At 44.4% G+C, this 20,233-nt stretch overlaps 1 protein-coding gene across 1 annotated transcript in view; it reads left to right on the forward strand.

Moving 5' to 3' along the window:
* dlgap1b (discs, large (Drosophila) homolog-associated protein 1b) overlaps nt 1–18,022 on the forward strand; it is a 48,043-nt gene extending 30,021 nt beyond the window's left edge. The window contains exons 6-11 of the mRNA XM_028432893.1: nt 9,703–10,088; nt 10,165–10,244; nt 13,422–13,837; nt 14,948–15,039; nt 15,495–15,647; nt 16,189–18,022. Coding sequence (XP_028288694.1) covers nt 9,703–10,088; nt 10,165–10,244; nt 13,422–13,837; nt 14,948–15,039; nt 15,495–15,647; nt 16,189–16,404 — 1,343 coding nt within the window. The 3' untranslated portion in view covers nt 16,405–18,022. The remainder of the gene's footprint in view (nt 1–9,702; nt 10,089–10,164; nt 10,245–13,421; nt 13,838–14,947; nt 15,040–15,494; nt 15,648–16,188) is intronic.
* Nucleotides 18,023–20,233: the final 2,211 nt, after the last annotated feature.

Consider the following 20,233-nt stretch of genomic DNA (forward strand, 5'->3'; position numbering starts at 1 on the left):
CTGCGTCACACTGCTGTGAAAATCACTGCATGGCTTCAGAAACACATTAGTCACCACAGTGGGAAGCATGCCCCTGTGCCAGCGCTTTTGTTGTTGCTGGCATCAAATAAAAAATGAGTGTAAAAGAAATGACACCATTTCTCAATTTTAACATTACATGTTAAATTTGTTACATTATTACAACAGCATTCTCTTTTTATTTACAATTATCACAACATCCCACCCTTTGATGATGAGATTGCATAAATAAAAGGGAATATTATCAGCATCTTAAAGGTGTAACATTAAAGCAGATCTTATTTTTAAACCATATGCTGCTGTGTTGCATTTCAATAATGCATTTGCATTGATAATTTTGCATTAATAATTAATACAGGTTTTTCAATCCTAGTCTGTCACCACTAGAGGGAGCACTATCCCTACAAAAAAAAAATCCTCCTGGTGTTTTTGCACAGCAGCAGCTCTGTATTTGGGGCAACTCAAAAGTTCTATCCTAAGATTACTGTCAGATATTATTTTAGGCACAGTTTCTGACTTATCCACTCTCTCTGTGTGTGTATATATATATATATGTTTGTGTAAAACAGAAACACTGAGATGGAGGAAATGAGCTGTCAGCGTTTGAGATACTGTACCCCTGAGTCATGACTGACATTCACGCTTTGTTTGATGTGCCTCCGAGACATGTAGATCAAACAATGTTCACTGAGGACGTTGTAGAGGAATTCGTCTTTGAGCTCCATCAATCCCTGCCATGTCTCTTCCTTAGCTACACACACACACAAACACTCATATCGTATTCTCTATTTCCTGCCCTGGCGTTAATTACAGGGACAGATAAAGCCCCCTGTCTTAGCAATGTGTGCCTCTGCATGTGAACTACACCTGTGTGTCAGTGGATCAAAGCTGCCAACCTCTAAGGTGGAATTATTATTCAAGGAGGGATGTAAATTAAACAGTACTCTGGTGTCATCTGTCTCTCTGATTCACCCTGCCGCTGCTGCTGCTCTCTCTCTCTCACACACACCTGCATAATGCTGTCATTCCACACTTTGATGGTTCGAGTAGGTGTGTTTGACAGGAAACGAGGGCTGGGTCAAGGCATGTGGTGACACACTCACACAAGTGTACATGTGAAATAAAGAAGAGCTGTAGAGTTGGCAGCTGTAGAAGTCATTTGAGCATGAGGGTGTGTGTATAAGCATGCGACGATGTTGGAGTGTCTGTGTGTGGCTTCTTCATCTGCAGCTGTGGGATCAAGCCCGAACTGGGAGCTAGATGTGGGTAAACTGTGATTTGGCTATCTCTCTTCCTGGAGGAGATAAATCCTAGCCATGCTGGTGTGTCAGCCACTCAGTAATTACTTCATCCTGTCACGACTGTCTGAGAATGCAAGCTAGTGGGAACTTGCAATGTCGCTCTTTCATTGACATAAGGGGAAAAAACACTCTTTTATACAGCTCAATGTCAACTTAAGGAGTCATCAGATAAACAGATCCAGAAGAACTGAATTTCACACAACTTCTGCATCTGTGAATGTTATTGCAGTTTTCATTTGTCATCAGTGTGTTGTGTTGTGGTCTGCTTGGTGTATAAAGAAAAAATCAGGTTTTAGTGACTCAGGTTCCTGACCTGCAATATGAAATCTTTCACTAGATGTCATCATAGCCTCACCTGCTTAAAAGTCAGCCAAATTTATATCTGGTCCAACTTGTAAGTGTTGAATGTGACCCAAATAACACGTAACACAACACCCTAATGCGGTATGAGTTTTTTTTGTGCTGAAACTTCAACACCAGTCATTGTGTATTTCTGTGACTTGAATCAGAAGCTATTTCCTGCCTGTACATGCTCACAGGCAGAATGTCAATAGGACAAATCTGCAGGTCTTTTTTCTTTTAGTGGCTGCTACTTGTTTGTGTTTCCTTACGACTTAATTGGTCCTGACTTGTGAATGTTGGAATGCTTTGATTATAGCCATTCAGGCAGGAAGAGTGGCGTTTGGATACCTTTTGACACAGGAAGTGCAAGCAGAGATAGAATGTCATTCATTCTGATTCCGCTGCTGTTTTGGTTAGGGAAAAAATGAGAGAAGGGCCATATCAGGGAGGAGCTGACAGGGCTACAGCAAACACAAAGAATGGCTGCGGCAGGACACCCCTGCTGTCTCCACTCTGCAGAGAAATCCTGTTAAAATGAAGGATCCTGTAGTTTGCATTGGGGATTATTCCCCCACATCAGGTGGACAGGGGCTGCTCTGTCAGGTAGGGGTTGTCCCATTCCCATTTTTACCCTTCCTGTCTGTTTTGGCATCAGAAAGAGCAAAGGAAAAGCAAAGCCCTGAAAGGATTTCCTCAGTGTTGACTATGGATGATCCTCATGGCTCCTGCATGCTAAAGCTGGGCAGGGCAGGGCCTGCAAACCTAAAGCCCTGAGGGAATGAAAAACACAGGAGGGATTGGGGTGTATAGTTATATATTTCTGAAGGGGAGAAAAACATGTTTTTTCTCTGTTGTTCTGACAGAATATTGAAAGTATTTACTTGACAGATAAATTGTGTGGTTGGGAGTTCATGTTGCTTTCACTGTTCCGAAGGGGAGAGAAAACGTTGGGAGTAAGTCTGAGGAATGGTGCATGGCTGTAAGTGGGTGGTTTGGGCTGTGCAGTGTGGGAGGCCAGGCCTCAGTGCAAATTAAAGACTTCTCTGTGAAAGTCCCAGACTCAGCTACAGTAATGTGTGTGTGTGTGTCTGAGTGACTGAGTCTGTGTGCAAGCGGCCAGCGGGGAAAAGACCCAGCCCTCCCCTCCTTTTTTTTTTTTTTAAACCAGTCATTAAAAATAAGCTGCATCTCACCCCCAGTACATACTGAGACATACTGAGAGACAGCAAGAGGGAGAGAAAGAATGCATCTCCTCTTTCTCCTCCCTTTCTTAAAGCTTTGCTGCTTCACTAACCAAGTAAAACAGAGAGGAAAGAGGAGGGAGGAGGGGTGAGGTTGTGTTCAAGGGGACTGATTCCACTTTTTAAGGCAGACCCCTCCCCCGTGTAAAGACTTTTTTTTCTGTCCAGGAGGAGAGAGAAAGAAAGAGATGAATGGGAAAGGAATGCATGAGACAAACGAGTGCTCTCGGCAGGAGAGTGGGAATGTTGGAGAGGCCATTGTTCCTCCCCCACATGATTCTGCAGGGAGTGGATGTAAACACACAGGAAGAGAAGAGGGGAGAGGGGTGCGAAAAATCACACCTGAGAGACAGACAGAGCTCTGCAGCATCTTCACAGATATCATCTTGATATATGATGTTTGCATTGTATGTTGCTTTGGACACACACACATATGCAGTGAGTGCTTATAGCTGCCATCTCGTCTTTCCCTACACCCCCTCCACCCCCTCCACCCCTTCAACAGGATGTATAGGGTCAGAGGGTCAGGACTGGAAACCACAAAAGACAGTATACACCAGTGTAGCCTGGTTCTTATTCCAAATCCCCCCCTTTTAGCCTGTCTTGTACCTCCTGCCTTTCCGTCTCCCCCTCTTTTTTCTCTCTCATTTTTCCCCTTCTTTTCTCTCTCTCAACTTTCCATCTTCTTCTCTCCATCCGTCCTCCCCCGCCTGCCTTGTTCCTCCTCTCATATATGAGACACAGAAGGCCTGACGTTTGGTTTAGGGCCCAGATGGCTTTAGTGTGCCTCTGGCAGTGGATTAGGCCGCCCGTGTCTCCTTTCCCCTCCATGTGCAAGTGGTCAGGACAAAGAACGTCAAACAGGGGGAAAGGGGGAAGGAATGTGGAGGGGGGAAAAAAACCAGGACTGTGAAACAACACCCGACGCTGATGTTTCACGGCATTCCTGGAAGAGTAAACTCAAACGCTTGTAAAGAAAAACCACCAGCCAGCTTTCCTGTACTTTTTTGTGCCCAGTCATTTTATGAATCAAGTTATGACTTTTTTTGCAGCGAATCCCCATAGAGCTTGTAGCATGCAAACTTTGCCCTTTTTTGTCAGTGGAAGGGAGAGGTGAACTTTTGACCACATTGTGTTGCATTTATATGTAAATAGCAGCTGCAGCAAGCAGTGATCCTTCATGTAATGACATGACATTGGCTTTGTGTTTCAGCCCTCAAGGCTGATTCCTGCGTGTGTGTCAGCCTCTTGCCTTTTTGTTTTCTGTTTGCTATTTTGTCCTCAGACTTGTGGTAATGTTTTCCTGTACTTGGCTGTAATTCCACAGGCTTTCAGTTCTGGTGGACCGTCATGTTTTATCAGGGAGCTGTGTTTAGCACTCAGAGACAGTGTGGTGGCTACATTGCTGTTTTGTTGTGGGTATTTTTAGTTTAGCAGACACTGGCCTTAAGTGGCTTGTGTGATCCACTTAGCAGCACAAAATGCCAGCAATAAGGCTCTGACCTCTCTTCTTTGACTTGATTTTCACATGTTCTTTAAATGCTCAGTAGTTTCATGTAATGACTTTGCCACATGATTCTGTTTGTAGGTATGCCAGACTTGTTACGGTTGCCTCTGCTGTCATTGCCGGCACATCTGATGTGTCACTCCGCACAGTGAGCCAGTCTCCTCTTAAAGTATCAGTCAGTCGGTGAGCAATGCTGTGGGAAATGAGTGCAGTGAAAGCATGCGTGAGATGTGTGGGCGTGTTAGCTTTAGCGTTAGGGCTAATGCTCAGGTTTATGCCCCACAAAGCAGCTGGAATGTACAGGAACTGAAGGAAACAGCGTGGCAAACTTACCCTCTGTCCTATCCTCTTTTCTCACCTCTCTTTCTGTTATTCTTTCTTTATCTCTCTCCTGATGTTGAGTTATTGTGCTGTCTCTTTAAGTCCCCTGCAGGCAGGTCTTTTTGGACAGAAACAAAAGACTGATGTGTCTCTTTATGTGGAGTAGTCAGGGTAAAGCTTTAACTTGGGAGGAGTGGAGAAACAAAGGAAACTGCCTAGAGCTTTCACAGGGCAGGCCTAATGAAAAACCACTTCATGTAAGAAAGCTCTTTAGGAGATTATCCTACACGCTTCAGTACTGTACAGGGAGGAAATTAAAGTTTGTATCAAAACTTTATACCTGACACTGTTACAGATGTCATCTAGCTAGTATTTACAGTGTTGGTGTTGTGAGATTAAATGCTAGTTATTTTGAGATTATTTATGGATATAAAGCAATCAGCTGCATATTTCAGGACTGAAGTAGTTTCCTCCCATAGTTAAACATTAGATCTGTTGATCTATAGTAAAGTTCACTGTTTTGAAAGTGAAATCTCGATTTTTATTTTCCCACCTCTTTGGTTTTTAACTCTCAGCGTGTCTGTCTCTACCTGTCACTGATTGACAGGGCAAGGAGAGCGTCAAGCCATAAAAGTGGAATGCAGGTAACTAGGCTCTCTATTTGAACTTGGAACACAGGAAAGTGGGTTAAGTGAAGTGAATCTATTGCCTAACAGGGAGCAGCTGCCTGCCAGATTTAGCAGTGGCTGACAGTTGTAAACACACTCTTATCTAGTGATTCAGGAGACACAAGCCTGCCAGAGCAGTTACCCACTGTTGACATGGGTTTCTGTCAGAAGGGGCATGCTGAGCACAACGCTTTGTTAATAGCACTGCTGGTCTGACAACACTGGAGGCATATTGAACACATGTTTCGTGCTGATATGCATGCCAGTGAAATGCAGCAGTTGAAGCTGAAGTGCAGCAGTGCAGGATGTTTATAAAACTGGTACCATTTGCACTGAAAAATCCCTCCCCAACAAGCACTCACACAGGCTAAATATACTCCTTTAAGAGGCACTCACACACTGCCACCTTCCACTCCTGCTCACACACACAGAGGCGCACACAGTGAGCTATTGTGTCTGAGAGTTCAGGCATCTGGAGAGCAGAAACCCTCTCCGGTGACCTCTGACCTCTGGTGGCTAAGAGTCGTAGATTGACAGGAAGGCCTCACAGAGACTTTCAGGTGACTCAGAGGGCTGTCAGAGGGTTTTTAAAGGACTATTGTATGTTGCATTGGGAAGGTTGTTGTGTCTCTGCAGTATTTGCTGATCCAGAGTGATAAGTGATGAGCAACAGTCTTGAGTTGTTTTAGCAAGTTTCTATGTAATTGTTCGTTATTTTTACACTAACTTGAAGTGTCCCAGTGGAGGCGACATTTAGTCGGTTGTTAGGAGCGGTTGTGTAGTGCTGCATTGTTGTAATGTCACACAGGGTGAACCTTTCAAGTTATTGTCATCTCATGACACTGTCCCAGAAACATACTGACAAGCCTTTTTGACAGGGATCCAAGACAAACTGGTTGGTTAGGGTTTTGCATTCAGCTGCACAAAGCTATTGCTTCAGGGATAGAAACATTACAGGATATTCATTTACAGCACACTGGTGCTCAGCTACCCTCTCTGTGTGGATATTCTGATGCTTATTTGATTTTGAAGCTGTGACCCATTATTTCTGCTGTGATGTCTGGTTGGCTGGTGTTTAGGTGAGTGTCAGTGCAGCTGCAGTGTACCCTGTCTATGTAAACAAATGGCCAACAGAAGCTCCCCTCTACTTGCTGCTGGTAACCCGCCAGGCCTCCCAGCAAACTTCATGTTGCTGTGAGTCACCATGGTGACGCTATCACAAAGGACTCCAGCTGGCTCTCTGTGCATGTGTGTAAATGTGCATGATGGGCGAGAGAGAGAGAGAGAGAGATGGACAAATGGACAGAGTGAGCAGACGGAGCCAGGCAGTAACTCTGATTTACCTCTGTCCTTCCTCCTTTGCCGTCTTGTACAGATCTTCTTCTCTATTCTGTACCCTCTCCCCTCTGGCAGACCCTCGTCCCAAACACAGTGCAGCTGGGCTCAGCTGTCAATGTTCCCCCATAACCGACCGCCCCCTCTCTTGGCCTTTGTATTCCTCTGGATGGTGGTGGATTTGCTCTTGGCCCCCGCACGAGGGAGCCCGTTCCTGTTTGCAGGCCTCTTAAACCAAACCGTCTGCTCTTTGAAGTGGCCTATCACAGAGATATACAGATTGGAGATTACAAGGCAGCTGCCTGCCTTCAATCTGTCTAGTAACATGAACATGGTTATTAAATAAAGGAAACAACATACACCTATGCAGACACACAAATAGGACACAGCAGAGTCAAAAACAGAGGTGGTTAGAGAGTCTGTTTTTGTTCTGGAGGCTGGAGGAATGAATGGAGACTTTGCTTTGTCTCCAGGGAGGGAAGAGGACTTTCTTTGATATTATCAAGCCCAGGGGTGGGGAGAGTGCTCTGCCAAGAAGAACTGCTATTCACACCAACTTGTCGGCATGGGACTTTTGAAGCATTTGTCAAAAGAGGGTTTTGGCAGAGAGCCACTAGAGTTTTGTCATTCACAAACTCCTCTCCTCTGTGAGTGACAATGTTCGCAGCATGCTACGCCTACCTCCGTGAAGAAAGAGATGAAATTCCACAACCCCATTTCCATCAAGTGAGGAAGTTGTCTTTCTGAGTCTGTGATCAAAGCTGCATTAACTTGATATTATGAAGGAACAGACCTTTTTGTGTGCTTGTCAATGTTTATCTGTCTGTGGTCCACATTCCTTCTTAAGGGTTTGATGGAGTCCTGCGTCGGAGTCCTGCGTCACATTCCTGCCTCACTCAGTCCTTTGCTTCATGTGTGGGAGGTCCTGGGCAGTGTAGCTGTCTAATGCTTTCATGACTGCAGGAGGATGAGTCTATTCTCTTATCATTTCTGTGGAAACTGGAAACTTGACCTCTGTCTTATCAGAACAGTGTTTTTGGTTAGATGTTTTTTTTCTTGCCATTGTCAACAGGAGCAAGAATTAGAAGGTTTACTTTATATAATTTGATTTTTTTTGCTAGCTGTTTAATGGCACATCTTTTCACACACTTGTATACAAGTCCCTAGTACAGGCCTGTTCATTGTTGACAACAGCTCCTGATGGATAGAGAGCATATCGTTGGCAGGAAGTCTGTGGGCTCCCTTGATGTGGAGAGGTTGAAATGTTAAGCTGGGTTGTGTCAGTGTTATTTGTGTGCTTCTGCAGGCCTGTATGCATCGGCATGTCCTGACTCCTGAGTGTGTGTTTACTTAACCTGTCTTGGCATCCGAAACCCCTGTCATTCTCTGGTGTGTCTGGCTCTCACAGTGACAGCTAGGTGGGACACACTGTGTCATCTCCTATTTCATACAGTGCATTATTGAGCGGATGAAAACCCTTTTTAACCCTTCTGTGGTCCTGAGAGGAGAAGAGTCACACATACAGTCATCCAACACACACACACAGATGTGACTTTTAGACGACTTCAGGGGATAGAAGCTCTGAAAGGGGACTGACATTCTATCCTTTGAACCTCCATGGCTGATAGGGGCAGGACCTCGCCCTCTCACTCTGTGTGAGTGCATGTGTGTGTTCACTGTGCTTTTGTTCTACTGTTGGTTTGTACTCTGTGACCTTTTCAAAGATTAGCCCTGGATGTCGATCATATTCCCCAGACATCTGTGTGGAGTCAAGACAGTGGTGCATATCATGACATGCTCAGAGGATTTCACCTCAGATGGTTTTGGCAGTAATTCTTGCACATTAACTTTCTCTCTGAAAAAATACATGTAGCTGTAGGAAATACAGTAAGTCATCTTTTTTGTCTTTCTTGTGGGTTGTAATGCCACTATCAAAGATGCTCATATTAGCAACTGTGATTTTATCTCAATGCATCCCATCTGAGCACTTTCCAACTTGTCAAAACCTGACTGAAATCTTGGCTGGGATCATCCAATCACTGTGTCTAATGCAGACAGGAGGGTTGGTGGAGGGCTGCAGATGACTCTGACAAATCCAAGGGATGAAGTCAGCTCCTCTCTTCACCTCCATTATGTTAAGGCCTGTCTTGTAGCTGTCAGTGAGATGGCAAGACACAAAGCAAACAAGATCCCACTCTTAATAGTTTTAAACATGGCTGGGTGTGGCTGGCAACAGTTGTCTGCCGTGCACAGAGGCCCGATCCCGCTACGGTAGGATGTTTGTCTTTTGTAGGGATTAAAGGGATCCAGGAAACCCGCTGTCCTAGTTTTGCCACAGAGCGCAGAGAGCGACCTAGTTTTGATGATAGCACCAGGCCAGGAAGGAGATTCCAAGCTGTAATGTAGTTAGGAGGTTGCTGTTTTTGTCTTTCTGCAGACAGGTTTTTTTCTTTTTGTCTGTTGGCATGTTTCTATAGACAGGCTTCTGACTCAGTGTGTGTTAGAGGCGCCATTGTCTAAAAAAGAAGCTGTAACCTGAGACAGAGAGTGTGCTGACAGACAGAGGCAGAGAGTAACTGAGCAGATCTATGATAATTTTAAATAAATATTTGCTTAGATTTAACACAAATCCATTAGAGTTCTTGTTTAGCTATACTCTGCACTGTCAAATTGCTCTGGATGTGTACAGTCATTGCGTAGAGGGCTTAACCATCTAGATCAGTGGGTCAAGTGGCTGACATACTCATCCTATTACTAGATGCAGCTCACATTTGCTAAACCTGGCCCTAATCTACTGTCCATTTCGACACCAGCATAGTGACCTAAGACATCTAGATGAACTCTCGTTTCCTGTCAGGCAGGGAATTAGTTTGTCTAGTTTTGAGCATGGTCTGTTACATGTCTTAAGCAAAGATGCAGATATCACATATTTTGTATCATTATGTAATGATTCTGCATTCTGTTTGCAGTGTCATCATGCATCACCACCTACAAAAAGACGCCTCCCCCAGTCCCACCGCGTACCACCCCATCAAAGCCCTTCATATCCATCACGGCCCAAAGCAGCACCGAGTCTGCCCAGGACGCGTACATGGACGGAGGGTCAGGACCACGGACGGGCATCAGTTCCCAGCCAGGTCTGTCCAACTCCACAGAGAGCATCGACAGCATGAAGGCCCTGACGGCAGCCATAGAGGCAGCTAACGCTCAAGTGCACGGCCCTGCCAGCCAGCACGTCACCAACAGCACCATCACCATAACTGCCACCGCCACCACCTCTGCCGTTGCACACGTCTCCGCTGATAGCAAGGCGGAGAGAGAAGCGCTCCGCAAGTGCCTCTCCATAGGGATCCAGGTATGTGGATAGTTTTGGTCAAAGTTTTGAGCTAAAAGTCTGGCATGACATTTGACAGTTTCTTTTCTCCTCTTAGGTGGACCCGGATGAAGGAGGGCCAACCGAGGAGCAGTCAAAATTCCAGTCGATAGGAATTCAAGTGGAGGATGAGCGATGGTGAGTAAAGACACAAAGGTTGTGAAACTAGATAAGTCTGAGGAGAGGGATGCGGTAGAGGTAGCAGGAACAGGACTCATGGACACAGAGAAAAGTTTGTAATGTACGCTACAAGCTTTTGCCCCCCTACGCTGGCTTCACCACAGCAGCTGTCCCCAGTTCAGGGTAGGTTGGCGTCAAAGCCCCCTCAGCCAGGGGCCCCAAATGACAGCTGGGCCAGAGGATGTGGTGCAGGGAGCTGGGAAGGTGGAGGGGGTGAGTTGACAACCATCTGTTGCTCTAGTCATTGTGATTCAGGCTACTTTGAGGCTGTGTGTTTGTGTGTGTAGGAGGGAGAGAGTAAGAGAGGGAGAGAGTAAGAGAGGGAGAGAGAGAAGGGGAGGGCGCTTCACTGGGTTTGTTTAGTTCTCCTACAGACTGCTATGCTGTCAGTTACAGTCTGTTCTCAGACTGAGTCAAAGCCGCCTAGTGTACACACTGTTTCATTAGCTCACATCACACCAAGGCTATCAAGGCCTCTGGTTAGACACGCAAGTATTTATTGCTTCTTTGTCTGCTTTCCGTTACCCTGTCAATACAGCTACCTTCTGTTTGGTGAAGGTAGCTGACCAGTTTAGTTGCTGGTTTTTGCACCGTAGTCAAGGCATTCTTCTGGAATTCAAAAAGACACGTTAATCAAAGGTCACACTGAGGGCTAAGCCCAGCACTTTGAAACACACACTTGAACAGTGTCAGGGAATGCGGGGATTTCTGAAAGAGGAGGTCTCAGCTGATCAACCAAGCCCTGAGTTCCGTGAGTCGCCAAGCCAAATATTAACTCATCCAGACACCTTCTAGTCTGCTGAAGCTTGGATGTTATACAGCCTGGGTATTTCTCTCGTTAATGTTTGGAGTAGGTTGGAGTGTATTTTTGTTGGTGCATGCTTGGATGTTTACCTGTTGGCATGCATCTTAAATGGTCTGTATTGTGGGAGGTCTGGGCATCTCACTCCCTACATTAGATTCCTAGACAGTGAGAGTGCCAAACCCCTACAGCCTTGCTCCACTCTGTGTGTGTTTTTATGCAGCAGTCATATGCAGAGGTCATAACCTCACCTTACTGTTTGAACTGAAAGTAACTGAGAGGGAGTGGAAAGGAGCTGGAAAAGAGATAAACACAACAAATCACATGCTTATATTTATATAAACTTCTTTCTGTGCTTAAGTCATGATTTACTCATGTCAGTTTTTATTTTACTGTTTCTATTCTAGACAGTACGGCTCTGTATTTTAGGCCATATTGGTCACCAGGTGGCTTTGTAGTCACAGGAGAAAACAACATCACTCTAGGTCCTGTAGTGACTAAACCATATGCACAACATCTTGAAGCCAACTTAAGGGACAACTAGACCTGCTGCCCTTTTGTTTTGTCTTAACTGACTGAAGGTTTGTTACTACACTGGAATTTAGGTAACAGTATGTAATGGTGCCTTTTTTGGTCTTTTCAAAGTTTGACATTGTTTCATTCAATGTGCTGTTATCAGTGTAATTGGGTTGATTGAAAGTACCTAATTTGGCACACAACCCTTGTCAAGAGAAGAAGATGAGAAGCTATGTGCTACATTTTCTGACACTTACGTTACAATCTGATATTCTTCAGTATTTCCTCCTGTTTGTTGGTTCACCCAGTTCTCTGCAGACGACAGGAAAATGAATGAAACTGAAAGCTACAGGTCATCTGAAAGCAGCAGCATATGGAATGCAAGACTCCACCTCTGTGGTGATTTATAACTGTCGGTCACATGAATGTAAAAAGAATATGGACTATCTGCGTTTTTACTTGCTCCTGCATGTTGATGTTTCTCTTTAAATGCTCTTGTTCTTTTTGTTCTTTTGCATCCTGACTGTTGATATGTCTGTCTATCTGTCTGGGCCTGTGTATGGCCTTGCCTGTCTCTGCCCCTTACAGGAAGTTGTTAGTAGCCTGATAGAAAGCAGGCTGAGGTCATTAGAAGTGAACACCTGCTCGGAGGAGTTACTCTTTAACTGCTCTTCACACACACACACACACACACACATAGGCTGCTGGTATGTAGACATAAAGCACATACACCATCCGTTTGATCTGCCCGATGCCACTCCCCTGTTCTTCTTCATGTTCACAGAAGAGATGAATGAGAAAAAAGGAAGTTAAGATGAATGGGTAGCGTTCAGGAGGATTGTGCATCCGGAAAGGGGCTGAGGCAACGAGATGGAGCTGTGATCATTTGTGAGTGTCATGCTGCAGACAGGTCAGAAGAAGGGTTTTGTGTGAGAGGGTGTAGTGCAGTTAGTAGGCAAAGCCCCTTTTTATGAAACAGGCTGTGGATGAGAGGAGAAATATTTAAAGGCATGTCTGTTATATCAAAACTTTGCAGGAGGACATTTCTGTTTAGCTTAAATAGATACTAATGCACTTGCGATTTGTTGTCATGTAAGTGTATTTATCTAAGTGGCTCAGTGAGCAGCACCCGGCTGCATTTTTGTATGTGTTAATAAATTATGTGCTTTGAGTCTCGTACCACTTCAGTTGTAATCTGGCAATGATTAGACTTGTCCAATCACTGCGCAGCTAGCTGGCCAGTTTCCCCCCCTGCCACCAAACACCCGCATCCCTCTAGCGGCTCATTCATTACCAGGGTGGTGAGCTGTTCTATAGAACACCGCCAACTGTGTGTGTGTCTGTTGATTAAATCTTTGCATGTGTGTCTGTGTTGTTGCACATAGTGTGCAGAGACTTGGCAAAGGCTTGCCTGACAGAGGCACAAAGTCTCTGAGCCAAATACGACATGGCACACCCAGCTGTAGAAGAGGGTACCAGGTGTGCCTGTGTGTGTGTGTGTGTGTACCCATTTCTACTGTTTGTGTATGTGCGTCAGCCCAAAAAAAGGGCTTGTAGTGTGACTGATTTTTGCACACTCTGTTGCTTTTGAATAGGGCAGGTGACAGAACACACACAAAAGACACTGCAAATGTCATTCATCCTTATCAGGTGTTAAGATCACTGTGATCAGAAATTCAGCTTTCTGGGACCACCTTTAAAACTGAGTCTTGAATAATATGAGTACAGCCAAAAGAACAACATTTAAATAAGCTTTATTAAAAATAAGTAAAACCTTTTTGCTCTCCACCTAACCTCGTTCTGGCATCTTCTCCTAGTTACCGCAGGATGACCCGCTCCAACAGTGTAACCACAGCTGTGCAGGCTGACCTTGACGACCCTACCAACGCCCCGGAACTGCCTCCACGACACTGTGCCACCATGCCTCGCCAGCACTCTCGTGACGCTGCCACTTCCACCGTGAGCATCCAAGGCTCCGGGAACCATTACCACGCTTGTGCTGCAGACGATTACGGGGAGGTGGGGTTTGACCCGTCCATCCTGCCCCCGCCTGACCCCTGGATGGACAGCGTGCCTGAGCCAGAGGTGGCGGCTCTGGAGGCCATCGGCCGGTCGGTGTGCCCGCGTGACGGCCGCTGGTTCCTGAAGTTGCTGCAGGCTGAGACAGAGCGCATGGAGGGCTGGTGTAGACAGATGGAGCAGGACGAGATGGAGAGAGACCTGCCTGATGAGAGTGAGTTGAATCATCTGGTTAAATGCCATGATATGAAGACAAAAAAGTCTGTTGTACAGTGATATGAGGCTAATGTTTAATCCTCTTCTCATCTCCTGATTCGGAGGATGCTGGTATTCATGGTATTGGACCACAATAGCTGCTTGTTCCTGTCTCAGGCCCTCTGGCCTCCACAGACATACCGTGCATACTTATCAATAGTCTGCTGCTGGCCCCAACCACACATGTGTCCTCTAGACACACTGTATAATGATCTCTCACATAAACAGTGTTCTCTCAGTGCCCCTTTGAGGCAACTATTTGATCTCGATCTATCACACGTACATACAGCAGCAGTGTCATTGTGCACATGTCTAAATATGTTTTACACACATACGCTCACATGGACATGCCAGACTGAGCAAACAAGCCCCAGGCAGAAGGCACTGTATTTATACCTGTCCTTACGACCCAGCTGATTTCACTTCTTACTGCAAATGTCATTGCTTATGCAGCTAGTGTTATGCTGTTATGGTTTCAGGCAAGAGATTCTCTCACAGAGCACGAAGAACAGCAAGGCTGTCTCAAGGTTATGTTTTCCCATATCCCACGCTGCCACACATACACACACATGTCCTGAAGGGGTTGAAGACTTTCTGTCTGTAGTGCAGATTCATTACTCCCTCTCTCAGTGTCTGATTGCACTAACCTCACATAGAGTAATGTATGCGCTGACAGTTGCTTTCCATGGGGAGGTATGAGTCAATAGCACTGACCAGTGGAATCAGATTGTGCAGTACAGCCGTCTTTATCTCATATATCACCCTGAAAAACAGCAGACACTTGGAGGAAAATAAAATGCTACATTTAAATGTATAAGAGCCAGATGTTGGATTTGACATCAACTAAAAAAACATTTTTATATGTACTGTGAATGTGCTTTTGCATCGTCTGCAGGCACAAACAAATGAGGATTCTAGCACATGTTTTTCTGTTGTATTACTAATGCACCCCCTCTGTTAGTGGTGCAACATGCCTGCAGTATGCGGTTCTGTGAGTAATTGCATTGTGAATTGTGTGTGTGTGTGCGTGCGTGTGCATGCATGTGCGACGTCTGTGTCTTTTCTGCAGTCCTGGGGAAGATCCGCAGTGCAGTGGGGAGTGCCCAGCTGCTGATGTCCCAGAAGTTCCAGCAGTTCCGGGAGCTGTGTGAGGAGAATCTGGTATGTGTCACCTCATCCTCTGCATGCTCCCCCAGCCCTCCCCCCACTAGCAGCACACACTGACATCATCCTGCACAAATCATTCTGACAGGCCGAGCCAGCAGTCATTTACTGTGCACCTAGTAAAGACATCACATCTTTGCTGTATTTCACGTGCGAAAAACAGAATGCTAATACCAGTATTTGCATATCTGTATCGAATGTGATCAGTTGCGAGGCAAAATATTGCCTTTGTTGCATTATTTATATCTTACATAAGACCAGACGTGATATCTTTTAGAAAAAAAAAAAAAAAAAAGGTGTTATTCCAATTCCAGACTAACTGCACTCAGCTTGGCTTTCAATTGAAAGCCACATTTGTGCAGCTGCTATAAAGACCAAATCATCAAATCACACCAGCATCCCTCCAAAAATGTGTGATAAGCTCATAAACAACATGTTTGTGTGTGTATTAGAATCCAAATGCACACCCCCGGCCCATCTCCCAGGACCTGGCAGGGTTCTGGGACATGCTCCAGCTGTCCATCGAGAACATTAGCCTGAAGTTTGATGAACTCCACCAACTCAAAGCCAACAACTGGAAACCTCTGACCCCTCCGGAGATTCAGGTGCAGAAACACGTTTTACTGAACTCCATTTTAACGGATTTAATCCTGTTTTGGAATGCTTCATTAACCCGCATGTTATCTGCTGTCATTACTGTATACTTTAAAGTGTAAGTCCAAATGATTGACAGTTCAGCTGTGCTGGTGCATGCTAATGTGTGTTGCATATTGTCATGTTGCCTGCCTGACGCCGCCACTTGTGTTTGTGTGTTTTGTTCTGTCTTGTTGTCGACAGTGAGCTGCTTTTGAGAAGCCACTCTACCTGCCATGCACCGTTGGAGCCTGTCCATCTCCAATGGTCTTTTACCTCACGCAATGGCCACCATCGTGCTCTCTTACCCCACACAAATGGCTGCCACTGTGAACCATAATCTCATTTTAAAAATTGCATGCTCTGACATTAAGCTGGCAACAGTTACACTGCTCTTTCTAACCCTCTTTATGCAAACTGGCTGCAGTTGTGTTTCTCCTCTTTGTGTTTAGCTGCAGCTTGCCACGTGGACTCAGTGGTCTCTCTTTAAGACTATTTGTTATTCCTGTCCAGGAGAGAAGGATGCCACCCCCTGTGCCAAAGAAGCCCCAGAAGGGCCACCCTCCCCTGGCTAGGGACCGCTCGCTGGAGAGCTCAGAGCGCCAGCGTCTGGAGGCTCGCAAACGCCTGCTAGCTGCCAAACGTGCCGCATCGGTTAGGCAGAGCTCTGCCACTGAGAGCGCAGACAGTATCGAGATCTATATTCCCGAGGCTCAGACCAGACTATGAGACACACCACACACAGTACTACACACTCTCACTGTCCCATAAACACAATAGCACTGAATGGTAAGGCTAGGGTGCTAACACAACATTATCACACTTTTTTCTAGACTTCTCAGATCACTGTGGGGTCGCTCGCTATTTGAAGAAGAAATGTACATTTACAGTATTTATTTATTTATATATCTCCCCCTTCCCTCCATTTCCTTCTCCCAGCTTTGATGTAGCACCCCCCCCCCTCCTTGTACCTCCACCTGCCCCTTACTCCCAAAGAAGTATCTTATAACTCCTAACCTTTTTTAAGTGACCTGATATTACAAAGTAAGCCTGGTGTAGCACAGCAGTGACACGTCACATTAATGTGTTTCAGGAGCATGCATGTGCATGTGTGTGTGAATGTATATATACATGCAAACACACATACATGAAAAACAAACAGAGAGACCAGACCCATTCTTGATATTTACGTTGACTATTTTGTATTGGTTTAATTCAGAAATCAGCGTCTGCTCCTGAAATAATCACACAAAGAGTGTTTATGTTATATAAAGAAGTCAGGCATCATGGTAATATGATGAGGAACGGCAATTATGGTGTCCGCTGGTAACACAATTCACCCTCTGTGTGAATATGGGTCTTTCCAGTGGCGAGAGGCCGACCCTGCTGGTAAAAAGGTCAGGAGGTCAGCTTTGGTCCTCCAGGTGAGGCAGAGTTGCTGTTGAGCTATAGGAGCAGATTAGAAGGAGTGAAACGAACTGAAAGGATCACTGTTCTGTGTGTGTGTGTGTGTGTGTTTCAAAAGTGCTTCCTATTTTTCTAGGTCAAAAGGGTCCTAGTTGTAACTGATGATTAAGGTAGCAGCATCAATAAACCACCCATCTTTGTCTCATTTTAAAGTGAGCAACACACGTTTGTATAAAGGACATTAAAGGATATATAACGTGCATGCTGACACACAATATTTTTTTTGACTCATGAAACTCTTCGATGAAGCTAAAATACTGATATTTGCTACAATACTGGTAGTTGTACTCTATTTTATTATGTCGTTTTTAGACCGGAAAGATTTACTGACAGTATTGAGACTACAGGACTGAAAAGGGACTATTTTCTCCTCACTGTGTGTGCACTATCTCTGCCTCCAAATGAAGCAATTATATGAAGGTCATACAGAAAATTTCTAAGTATTTTATATTAGTGTTTTAATTTATTGATTAGGAGAACAATGACTGTTTATTGACATTGTGATTATTATTATTATTATTATTATGCACTGAGGCCCTTATACTGTGTTTTATTTATGTTGGTTCTTTAGCATGACAGGCACCTTTTTTTTTGTCTTTTCCGTTTCAGTGATCAGCCTTAATTTCTAATACGATAGTCGAGCACAACAGCAGTCTCAGGGGAAGAAGTGTGTGAGTGTGTGAGACTAAACGTGTGTGTGTGTGTGTGTGTGTGTGTGTGCGTGTGACTGACTTTACGTGACCCATGGCTTTGTCTTTCACTGTATATAACCTCAGCCATCAGGATAGGCCATGATCTTAAATAAAGGAAGTAGTGTCCACGCCATCTTCTGAATGATGTTCCTCTTTGAACATCTCAGCCCCCCCCCCCTTCAGTGTGTAACAAGGTATTTCTTTCAGCTGCTTGAATGTGGAGACAATCCAGAGCCAGTTTACAGTTACTCAAATTTGTTTATAGCAGGCATGTAGTTCAATTCACTGTATTGATCTGGTAAAGTTTTGTGCCATTGGATAGGCAAGGATACTCCTGCTATTAATGTCCCTATTAAACGGCTACCTGAAGTTTGTTTGTGAAGGAACTCAAGTGACGATGTAACCGTACAGTATGATTTGTATTTTCTTTAGCTGGTGAGTATAAATTTTAGAGCGGGTTGCATATAAAAATCGTTCAAACTTAATGCCATTTTATGTAGATGAAGCTCATTTTAGTATTTTTATTTTGTATTTTGAACTGAATTGTCTGTCAAATAATGGATCTTTATTTATGTTTATTATATTAACATATCAATATGGTAACACTCCTGGTATAGCAGGGAGTTAGAAAGCAGAATGTTGGATTGTGGCTAACTGCTAAACTCAAACAACACTCCAGCGATTCTGAAGCTTGTGATGTAGTTATAAAAAGAGAATAAACATTTGTACATAGATGAATGTTTCCCTATGTAAATGTAAAAAACCCAATCTAATAACATATTAAGCAGATATACATTTTGTAATTAATGTTATTACACTGTTGATGTTATGGCACGTGTATGAGCTCTTATCAGCATTAAAAGAAAATATCATTGCCATAATTTTGTTGTGTTCATTTCTTCCCCGTCTCCACATGTGTTTCCAATTGGAATATAATTAAACAGATTACAAGGCCAGCATGGTGTGCTTTCAGGGCATTTCCCTTCCGCAGGGGCGGGTCCCCATAATTAGACAGCACTTTTTGGCCTCGGCTTAGCCTTGACGCTGCTGTACGTGCAGCTTCTGGTGATTTGTCATTCACACATCAGTCGTGCTAAAGAGGAGGCATGATGGCCTCAGTGGCCAGAGTTTAGGGTTAAAGGGGGGGGGGTCTGGTAGTGTCAGGGATGGGGGTGTAGTCTTTGTATAAGGCCTGGCCCTGGGTCAATTTATCTCTATCAAATGGTCTACCATGGTGGGCTGCAGCTACCCACCACTGTGTGCCTGGAGATCTGTTTAAAAACTTCAGCAGACTGAACCCAGCCGTCCCCAACATAACTCACTGTTGACAGGAAGCATCTGACAAAAGGTGGAAAAGTCAAAATGCAACATTTGTTTATGACAAGCAGGGGGAGGCCTGTGGACACAATGCTGTTAGGACTTTAAACTGGTTACTTTGCTCCCGCCTTTAAACCTTTAACCAGTGATGGATCTAATACTTTGGCCCTATGCATGTTTTGTGGGTTAATTAACTTAAATGTAAGAATGATTTTGTTGCTACTTTTTGTAAATTATGATTTTTACAGCTACAAATTCTAGTTTAATTAGTACAGCTTAGTGGTAGTTAGCAGGTTAACATTATGGAATAAGTAAAGTTATGTCTTCTCAAGTAGATTAACCCTTCCAAGACTTTATTTAGGAACATTAGCAAGCTAAAAAAAATTGTTGAATTTAAAAAAAAATAGGAGATTATGTGTCTCCACTTTGAAGACACTTTCAGACTGCATCAGGACCAGTGGGGAACAGCTGTCTGCCTCGCCTTCAGTCAGCCCGCCCACTCACTTGTAAGCGGCCTTACATTGACTCCATTGAGACGACACACACACACATAAAACCCTGTTGGCAAGAAACTGTTGACGTCTCCTGTTTGCCCGTGTTAATTTATGCAGGATTATGCTAATTCGTAGGAGCTGTTGTAAACCTCTCGCACACAGGAATGCCTCTGAATGCCTGTGGAAGGACATTAACGGCACACCACTATCTCTGCCCTGCCCTTATCCTGAAGGGGTTAATGTGATCAAGTTTAGGAGGGATTTACAAGAATATAAGCTGTTAAAAAATAAAAATTAATAGAATAAAATTCTGTAGATGTAGAAAAACAAAACTTTATTTGAATCCCATGTGACCCCTGTTTGCCACAAACATTGCACAGTATGAAAAGAAATCACATCATTGGGCATCATGTCACATTGACTATACACATGGTCCTATTATACATGAAAATGCTTTCGTTTTTGTTTTTTGGTGATTTCAAAAAAATGCCGTCTTTGTCAGGTTGTAAAACAGCACATCTGTAGTGTTTCATTTTTCCAGTCCACTGGCCGTCGTTTATCGCTGAGTGATGGGATGAAGGCTCAGAC

This window comes from Parambassis ranga, chromosome 20 (genome assembly GCF_900634625.1).
Source record: "Parambassis ranga chromosome 20, fParRan2.1, whole genome shotgun sequence".
In the NCBI taxonomy this organism is placed as follows: domain Eukaryota; kingdom Metazoa; phylum Chordata; class Actinopteri; family Ambassidae; genus Parambassis; species Parambassis ranga.